Genomic DNA, 8,275 nt, shown 5'->3' with positions numbered 1-8,275 from the left:
TGTGGGGTGGCTGGTATTCTGTGATCACCAAATCACAGAATGGTTTGGGCTGGAAGGGACCTTAAAGTTCATCTTGTTCCAACCCCATGCCATGAGCAGGGATGCCAGCATGGTGAGAAGTATGTGCAAAAAGCAGGCAAGGGTAAGCAGGGTCAGATATGACAGTCTGGGACTCCCAACATCACCTCCAAATGAGACTAGGAAAGGACTCTGGTGACAGAGAATTGTATAATAAAATAACTTTGGTTTCTTTCTTTAGAAAACAACTTTCACACAAGGTACAAAAATAGGTAAAGAAATACATTTCAAACTGCGTGTACCAGAGACTTTGGGCCATCTTCCCCCACCCTGTGCCTCAGCAGCAACTGCCTTCTCAAACTAAAGCATGACAAACAAATGCAAGTGAATCCTCAGTGGAAAATATCATTACATAATTAAACCCTCCAACGAAACCAAACTTACACAGTTTAAAACGAAGCCAGACAGTTTTCTCCAAAGAGGACTGGGTTCTTCACAGAAATAATGACCCTGGGTGCAGGTTTCTCTTCTGATAAAATATTGACCCTTGTCAAGGGCTGGAAAATCAGTGGCCAACATCTGGAGAGCTCCCAGGAGTAGGGACTCGCCTAGGAGAGCTCGCCAGTGTAGGGACACTGCTGTTCACACATCCCATCCCATCCATCCCATCCCATCCCATCCCACTGGTGCCACAGCACAGTGTCACTCCAACCCATCACTCATCTCTCATGCTGCTTTTCAAGTTATGCTTGGAAAGATGAATAAATTAATGAAGACACAGAAGGAAAAAACCAAAGCAAAAAGCACCCAAAAAGTCCAGTTCGTGCTCTCAGAGCAGCAGGAAGCGTTTGCGGACCTCCTCCTCGATGGAGTGGAGCTTGACAAGGCGCAGCGCGTCCAGCAGCTTCTTGATGACCTCGTAGTGCTCCTCTTTCTTGTGAGTGAGGAAAGTCCGGAATTTCTCCTGGATGGCTGCCCTGGTCCATGGTTGCTGCTTCCTTGGTGAGCGCTCCAGGATCTGCTGGAGACGCTTCAGCTTCTTGACGGGGATGTTCTGATACACCACAAAGTCTATCATGGCTTGTTCACAGTCGTCCTCTACAGCTGGTGGGGGGAAAATAGCTGGAGGTTAGAGGGAAGTGAGCCTGGGACACTGGAGAGCAGGACACAGCCCTGCCAAGCCTCTCCGTGGGACGTCTGCCCCGAGAGGTGGTGGATGCCCCATCCCTGGAAGTGTTCAAGGCCAGCTTGGACGGGGCTTGGAGCAGCCTGTTCTAGTGGAGGGCTGAACTTCCCATCAGTGACCCATGCTACACGTGGCAGTTGGAAAACAATGTGTAAAAGTTTCTGTAATTCTGAAAAAAAGTAACTATACCTGTTCCAGGCTCCTCCCCGTCGGGGAGTAGAGGAAGAGGAAAAGTTCAGAAAAATCTGGAGTAATTGCAATAAGTGTTTACACATTATTTTTCCTGCAAATTTCTGTTCTCCTATGCAGATTTGTACATCTTGTGGCAGGACAAGCCCCAGGCACAGCCCCAATCAGGGCACTGGGACAGATCCTGCCCCAGCTTGTGGAAGCTGCTGGAGGGCATCCAGCAAAAGGAATGAAAACAAAGAATTTTCAAGAGACCAAGGCCGAAGGATTACTCAGTCAAGGAGAGAGAGATTAACTCAGTTTCGTGCTGTTGCAAACTGGGAACGGTTTCACCGGTTACAGTGGGGTGGGTTGGGCTCCACTGCTCAGGCTGATGATGAGCAGGTCCCAGTGTGCCTCCTGAGCAGAATCATGACAAAACAGAGTTAAAAATACCCTTCAACTCCCATTTCTGGGGCCTCCTCTCCTCTATAAATAGCTGCAAGGGGCCGGTCTGGCTTCAGGGCCGTTTCCTGATGCACGTGCTGCTGATGCTGCCCCCACCTGACCACCCCCCACTCCCAGGACCATGTCCTGCTGATGACAGAGCTTTCTGTCTCTCTGCAGAGGGATCATGCTCCTGGTAGGGAACTCACAGTGTGAGTCAGGATTGGTAAGGAGAAATGCCTGGGTTGGTGGTGCCAGGAGAGGATGGAAAGGCGAGAGCTGCTGGGGAAAACAGCCTCCTCACTGTCATAGATCACCCCTGAGCCAGCCCTCTGCTCTGCCCTGCACCTGTTCTTTTGCCAAGAAAGGTTGGACCACATGGTCCTTGAGGTCTCCTCCAACCCAGGGTTCTGGGATTCTCTGATCTGTGCCCACTGGCTGCTCCTGCCTGACCTTCCACCTCCACTGAGGCTCATCTGTACCATTGCAGTGACACAGTTGACACCACGTCTCTACTTTTTCAGCTGACAAGTCAAAATCCACCCTATGCTCAGCTCTGACTAACCTTGGACTCTGCTACGTTCAACCTGCACAAGACCAGGCCATGCTGCAATAAAAGCTTCCAGAAAATGGGCTGAAGTCTGGGAAAAGGGAGCACAGGATCCATGCCAGGAGCCAAGCTGGATCCCTCAGCCCTTCTCACCTTGGCTGTTTGCATGACCATCAGATATCAGTTATCAGCTACAGTCAAAAGGCTGCCAAAAATGTCCTCCTGTCCCAGCATTCCCAGTTGTTCCTGGTAAGATCCAGCAGGATTTTACTGCCAGCTCTTTGTTCTGAGTGGTGGCCATTGCTTAAGCCCAGCAACCTGTCTTTGCACTATGGGACTGACACTGGAGGGAGAGGAAGGCAGGCAGGCAGACAGACTGTATTCTACTCATAATTATTATTAATTGTGGATCACTCCATACTTTTACAAACCATTTCACTTCATTTTGCATCTAAGTAGGAGAAAGTCACCAGACTGTTTGCTCTTGCCCCGGCAGCATCGTGGTCCTGGCACCCCCTGTGCCCACAGAGCCGCAGCTCACCTGGTCCCTGCGTGGTGTTGCCTTTCCCCAGTCTGCAGGAGGTGCAGAGGGTGTCGTGGAACTGGTTGCCCTGAACGTTGGTCACCTTCCCCTGCTGCTCACAGTCCTGGTGTGGCTGGCACCGATCAGTGCTGGAGTTGGAGGAGAAGAAGCCGGGGGGGCACTCGTGGCACTTGGTGTCCTCAAAGGGGGTACCTGTGCACGGAAAGACAAGGGGACTGTCAGGTGACAAGCTGGGAGCAGAGGCAGGAGCCGATGCCAGACACCACTGGAGTGTGAGGGTGATGTTTTGGAAATGATCACTGCCTGTAACTCCCCTGGGCACTGCATGTTCTTGTGTGGGGCAAACAGCAACACTTTCCCCAGCCTTCACCCAGCCCGTGCTAGTAAATTGTCACCAGCCCGCTGACACAAGAGAACACCTCATCTGCTATGAAAAGGGCCACCTCCCAGGTAGGAGCTGCAGCTGGGCCAGTGGGTGAGCTGCCAAACCAGCCCTTTGGTTCCCAGTGGAGCCAGAGGCTCCGAGCCAAGTGAAAGTAAAAGTCACTGAGGAGATGAAAGCACTTCGTCATTTCCCACCCCGGCTCCGGGCCAGCCCTGCCCGTGGTGTCACAGGAACAGTGCCACGCAGCCAGGATTGCACCAGGCATCCTGCACGTTCCCTAGGAGCCCTGACACAGCAGATTTCACACCCCTTTCACCTTCTTTTCACAGATCTAATTGCAAACACAGTTTCTACCTTGTCGCACCCCACTTTAGGCTGTTGCTTTGGCTTTCCCAAGAGAAGTCTGATCTTTCAGGTCCCTCCCAACCCAAACTATTCTATTCTAAGTCCCAGCCAGCCCAGCTATAACCCCAACACCAGAGCCACTCCTTGTAAATAGGAAATCCCAAAGCTGATGTCCCCCAGAGGAATCAAAGCCCCCAGTCCACATCATCCCCATCAACACCATCACTGACAGCCCTGGAGTCCTTGCTGTGGGGTTCAGGTGGCTGGGCTGGGCTGGAGTGCAGTCCTCCCCACACAAGAAGACATTTGTAAAAAATAAATTATAATAACAACAAAAAAATGGCTTCTTCTCAAATCCTCAGCTTGCTCACATGGCTCCTCAATCCTACAGCCAACCCTCTGGACAAATGTCATGTTTAATTTCAAAGAGCTTCCCTGTATTGCTTGGAGACCTACTTCCCCTTTCACTGTATTATTGCATTTTGTCATGTCCTACAGAAAATTAAACCCCAAACCTCAGCCTTCAGTATCAGCTGAAGACAACAGGTATTTCTCCTCTGGCAGGTGAGCCTGGAGCTCTTCAATGCTGTGCATGGAAGGACTTCAAAAGCCTCTGCACTTCAAAAGCCTCCACACTTCAAAGCATTAAGCAAAATACTGCTGGGTTTGCTGGTGCTGCCCACGCTGGTTTGTTTGTACCCAGCTGTGGCTTCCAGGCAGACCCTGGTCCTTGGTGGTTCAGGGGGGAGCAAGAAAAAGGAGAAAGAGGAAAAGCCACTTCTAGGCAACTTATATTTTCAGAAAGTTTGCACACATACACATAGAGCAACTAAGGGACCAGAGAAATCTGTACTGGGGAAACAATGGGAAAATAAACCCCTTAAAATCTCTTGGGAGTTATATAACACAAGGAGATGGAGTGTCAGACTCATGAATCAAAGCAAGGCTGATTTTATGGGTTTGGAACCTGGCCATGTATCCACTGCGTATTTTCAACACAAATTGTTCTCCTAATTGCTCAGTAAAAACCCACAAAACCCAGCCCCAGGGCTACACACATCCACCAGCCCTGCCCTTGCATCATCAGCCACCTTTTTCAGTCCAGACAATCACCCTTCTCAGCTCCTGGGCTACCTGATGCAGAAAGAAAGGAATTCTTGGAGGAGCAGGAGCAACTTAGACCTTCTCACCTGTCCAGAGCCACACAGGGCCAGCAGCTGCTCCAGGGATGGGCAAGTCACAGCCTGGCTCTGCCTGTTGCAGCAGGTGAGGGAGGTAACTGGGATTGCCATGTCCCACCCAAGTGTGGTGCCAGGGATTTCACAGGCTTTCAAAGTGAAAGCTGAGGGAAAACCCAACCACATTCCTCCTTGGAAAAAAAATTAGGAGCAGTTTCACATGCCAGCGGGGATGGCAGTGTGATAGTGAGCTAAAAGGGAGTAGGTCAGGCTATGAGCAAGCATTGGCTGCTGTATTTTTCCTTGATTTTTTAGCTCCAGCGGGGATTTTGGGATGTGACAAGAGCCTTGTGAGCACCCACAGCACTGCCTGTCTGGGTATTTACCTGGTTTCTCCACGCCGGAGCCCGGCGGGCACTCGGAGTGCCTGATGCAGAGCTCCATGTCCGAGTAGTATCCCTCCTGGCACTGACAGACGCGGTTGTGCGTGGCATCGCACTGCTGCACCTCCACCTGCTTCTCGCCGCAGATCACGTTGCAGTACCGGCACTTCTCCAGGTAGTTCCAGTACTGCGTGTAGTGCAGCTCCGGGCAGGGTTCGCACATGGTCTGGCTGTCCCTGCTGCAGTGCCGAAACACGAAGGTCCCCGGCGGGCACTGATGGCACGTGAGCCTCTCGCTCGTCACGGGGTCCTTCCATGGGTACGTGGGTTGGGCGTTGCAGCCGAGCTCAGCCAGGAATAGGAGGAGAGGGGGGAACATCCACTGCAGCAAAGACAGCGCAAAGAGCTCTGAGCTCGTCCTCTGGCAGAGGCGGGAGCAGCAAACGCGGCTGCTGCTGTTACAGAACTTGTTATTGTTGTAGGTACAAGAAATCATCCTCCCTCCCTATGCTGTCCCCAGCCCCAGGGGTAAAGCATCGGTGCTACCGGGGAGGAGCTGCTGCCCCCTGTGCCTCCCCAATGCCTTCCCTTGCCATCCCAGGTGACAGAGCATCCTTCCCAAACCCATTTGTGATGCCTTCATAACCCCGTTTCCCTCTTTCAGAACTCAAAGCAGGTCCAGTACATTCCCCTCCATCATCCCAGTCAGTTCCCCCTGTCTGGGATAAGAGAGACCTTGGCAGATCAAGAAGCAGAAGGGAAGTTTTCCAAACCAGCAAATACATGGCATGCTCCATAGGAACTCAAAGACTTTTTTTGGAAACCCAGTTGCTCAGGATAGTACTGGAGAATCCCAGAGCTTGTTTATCCCCCACTTTCCTTTTTCAAAGCACATGTGCCCAACCTGACGAGCAGACAGCACTTTACCTTGGATGGATGCCTCACACTCGGCATGTGGCAGGATGGCATCACAGCATGGGGCTTCTGAGCGCCGGGATCAGAAACCTGGGGAGACAGAGAAGGTTTCTCAGGGGCTGATGCTGGCTGGGCTGGAGCTCCTCTCGGCGGCAGCGGGGCCAGCCGGCCAGCAACAAAGTAGAAAGAAGGAGAATGGGAAGGGCAGATAGTAAAGGGCTGTTGGGAAGAGCTTATATAGGGAAGGGCTGTTGGGAAGGACTGAGTTTCCTCGCCTGCTTTGCTCCGAGTCAGCCCTTCCTCCGAGGGAGATGCCGGCTCTTCCCAGCCCAGGGACGGAGCAGAGCCTTATAGCGGCTGCGGGCGGGAGGGTCTGACCGCACTCCCACGCAGCGCCCGACACGCGCAATCGCCTGGGGTGGGGGAAAGTCACCCCCAGCCCACCTCAGCCGAGGGGGAGCAGATGCGGGTGAAGTGGCGGGGCAGCAGCCAGGGTCTCCCTTTCCTCCCCTTCCCTCCCTCGTGTTGAGAGACCCCTCTTGCGCAAGCGACTGCTCCATCCCGCCCCCCCCCCCCCACCTCTCCTGCCCCCTGTGACTCCTCGCCGGCTCCCGAAGCCTTCCCGGACCCCCGTTGCGGCGGCACCGGCTCCGCTTTCCCGTCCCGGCGCTCCCCCTCTTCCTGAGCGCCGCTTTCGCTCTCGTTTCTGCGTTTGCCTCTGAAAGTGAAGCTTTCAGGGCGATAAAGTGCGTTTGCCTGTGCGGAGGAAGGAGGCAGGTGGGATTCGCACAGTTTTTCAGAGCTCTGTAGGTTTTACAGGGTGTCGGTGTGGAATTGTTTTCTGGCAGGGGAAAGGCAGGGAGATTCCCCCGCGAGCGCGCCCCGTTCCCCGGCTGTAAATGCCAAATACTTCCCAGTAACAGCAGTTGCCCCTCGCTGTCAGGGCACAGTTTGCCCCCCAAAGGCAGCCCAGAGGGGCCGATTCTGGCCCTGGCTAGAGGCAGTGGAACCGGCGCTGTGGGGATCATCCCCCCGGCTCTGCCAGGGGCTCTGGAGCGAGACCCCATCCCAGTCCCTCACCCTCCGAGGTCACCGACCCTGCCAAAACAGCCCCGATCTCAGTGCTTAGGCACTGCATTCCTAAAGCCAGCTCAGAGCTTCAACTCTGTCCTTCCGGGAGCACCGAGGATGACGCTGTGTCCAGCTGTAACACTGAACACTCACAGGTACCTTTTGTGGGACCACAACATCCAGCAGCTGAGGGGGTCAGCACTTAAATCCCTTACAGGTGACACTGCCATAAGTCTTGGTCCTCAAGGATTTCAGTGGAAATTGAACTCAGCCTTGCAGGTACAGTGCTGGGCAGAGCATGTACTGCTGCCTGTTCACCCTGCACTGCCACTGCTTCAATACACAGGACTTTTGCACTTTGTCCTTCTGCCCTTTCTCACCAGATTCCCTCTGAACAGGCATTGGTGAAGAGTCAAAACCAGATCACATGCTCAAAAACCAAATGCAAAATCTCTGGAAATGTGGGGAACCACAGTGAGGACCTGAGAGGACGTGGAGGTTTTGTCCTCAGGAGCCAGCAGCCACATGATTTTGCAGATCAGTACAGAGAATTAACAATCCTGCATTTGCAAGAGGGGAACGAGCCTCTCACCTCCAGCTGTCAGTCACTGGGGCTGAGGATGGAGAATCTCCTGGACTTCATTCTTAACGCTCTTAAAGACCAAACCTACAAGAGCTAAACACACCATTCACCAAGAAAATCAAACCCAGTTCTCTGCTACCCAGAAGGAGAAGGAAACCTTGATGGTCAGGAAGAATCCAAAGCTCCTTCCAGTAAGTTCAGTTTCTACCCATCAAGGTTAAAGAAAGTCCTCAGACTCCAGCAGGAGCCAAGGAGGATCAGAACTCTGGTCCGACAGCAGGGTCTGGGCTGTGTTTATTTGCACTTTACACGGAACAGGTGATGGGCTGAGTTTCACACGTCTCTCTAAAATGGTTTTTAATTTTACTGTTAGTTTATCTCAATCCTCTGTAGTTCTCCAAAGTAATCGTGATGATTTGTAAATTGTTTTGACATAACCCTGGAGTTGAAGACTGTCAGGGCTTTGCTTTGTCAGTATGTATCATCTCAGGAATTAGTAAAC

At 52.6% G+C, this 8,275-nt stretch overlaps 1 protein-coding gene across 3 annotated transcripts; it reads right to left on the bottom strand.

Annotated features, from left to right (window-relative positions):
* Window positions 1–210: 210 nt before the first annotated feature.
* TNFRSF6B (TNF receptor superfamily member 6b) lies at window positions 211–7,401 on the bottom strand. Of its 3 annotated transcripts, none has more exons than XM_064673917.1 (5): window positions 7,350–7,401; window positions 6,132–6,209; window positions 5,208–5,586; window positions 2,911–3,105; window positions 211–1,122 (listed from the first exon to the last, which is right to left on the bottom strand). In XM_064673917.1, the coding sequence occupies exons 2-5, from the start codon at window positions 6,171–6,173 to the stop codon at window positions 848–850; spliced, it is 891 nt and encodes a 296-aa protein (XP_064529987.1). In that variant the 5' UTR covers window positions 6,174–6,209; window positions 7,350–7,401; the 3' UTR covers window positions 211–847. The 3 variants fall into 3 exon arrangements, with proteins under 3 accessions (XP_064529987.1, XP_064529986.1, XP_064529988.1); XM_064673916.1 differs by lacking the exon at window positions 7,350–7,401 and adding an exon at window positions 6,395–6,518; XM_064673918.1 differs by lacking the exon at window positions 7,350–7,401 and having other exon boundaries at window positions 6,132–6,310.
* Window positions 7,402–8,275: the final 874 nt, after the last annotated feature.

The sequence above is a fragment of the Pseudopipra pipra genome, chromosome 17, assembly GCF_036250125.1.
Source record: "Pseudopipra pipra isolate bDixPip1 chromosome 17, bDixPip1.hap1, whole genome shotgun sequence".
NCBI lineage: Eukaryota > Metazoa > Chordata > Aves > Passeriformes > Pipridae > Pseudopipra > Pseudopipra pipra.
The sequence above is the reverse complement of the archived record's forward strand: the minus strand, read 5'-3'. Positions and strand labels throughout refer to the sequence as shown.

Excerpts from the sequence above, each read along its gene's own strand:
- TNFRSF6B (XM_064673917.1), bottom strand. The coding sequence starts at position 6,173 with ATGCCATCCTGCCACATGCCGAGTGTGAGGCATCCATCCAAG. Across the intron at positions 3,106-5,207 it reads CTCCGGCGTGGAGAAACCAG|GTACCCCCTTTGAGGACACC; the intron begins GTAAATACCCAG and ends TTCCGTGCACAG. Across the intron at positions 1,123-2,910 it reads CAACACCACGCAGGGACCAG|CTGTAGAGGACGACTGTGAA; the intron begins GTGAGCTGCGGC and ends TCCCCCCACCAG.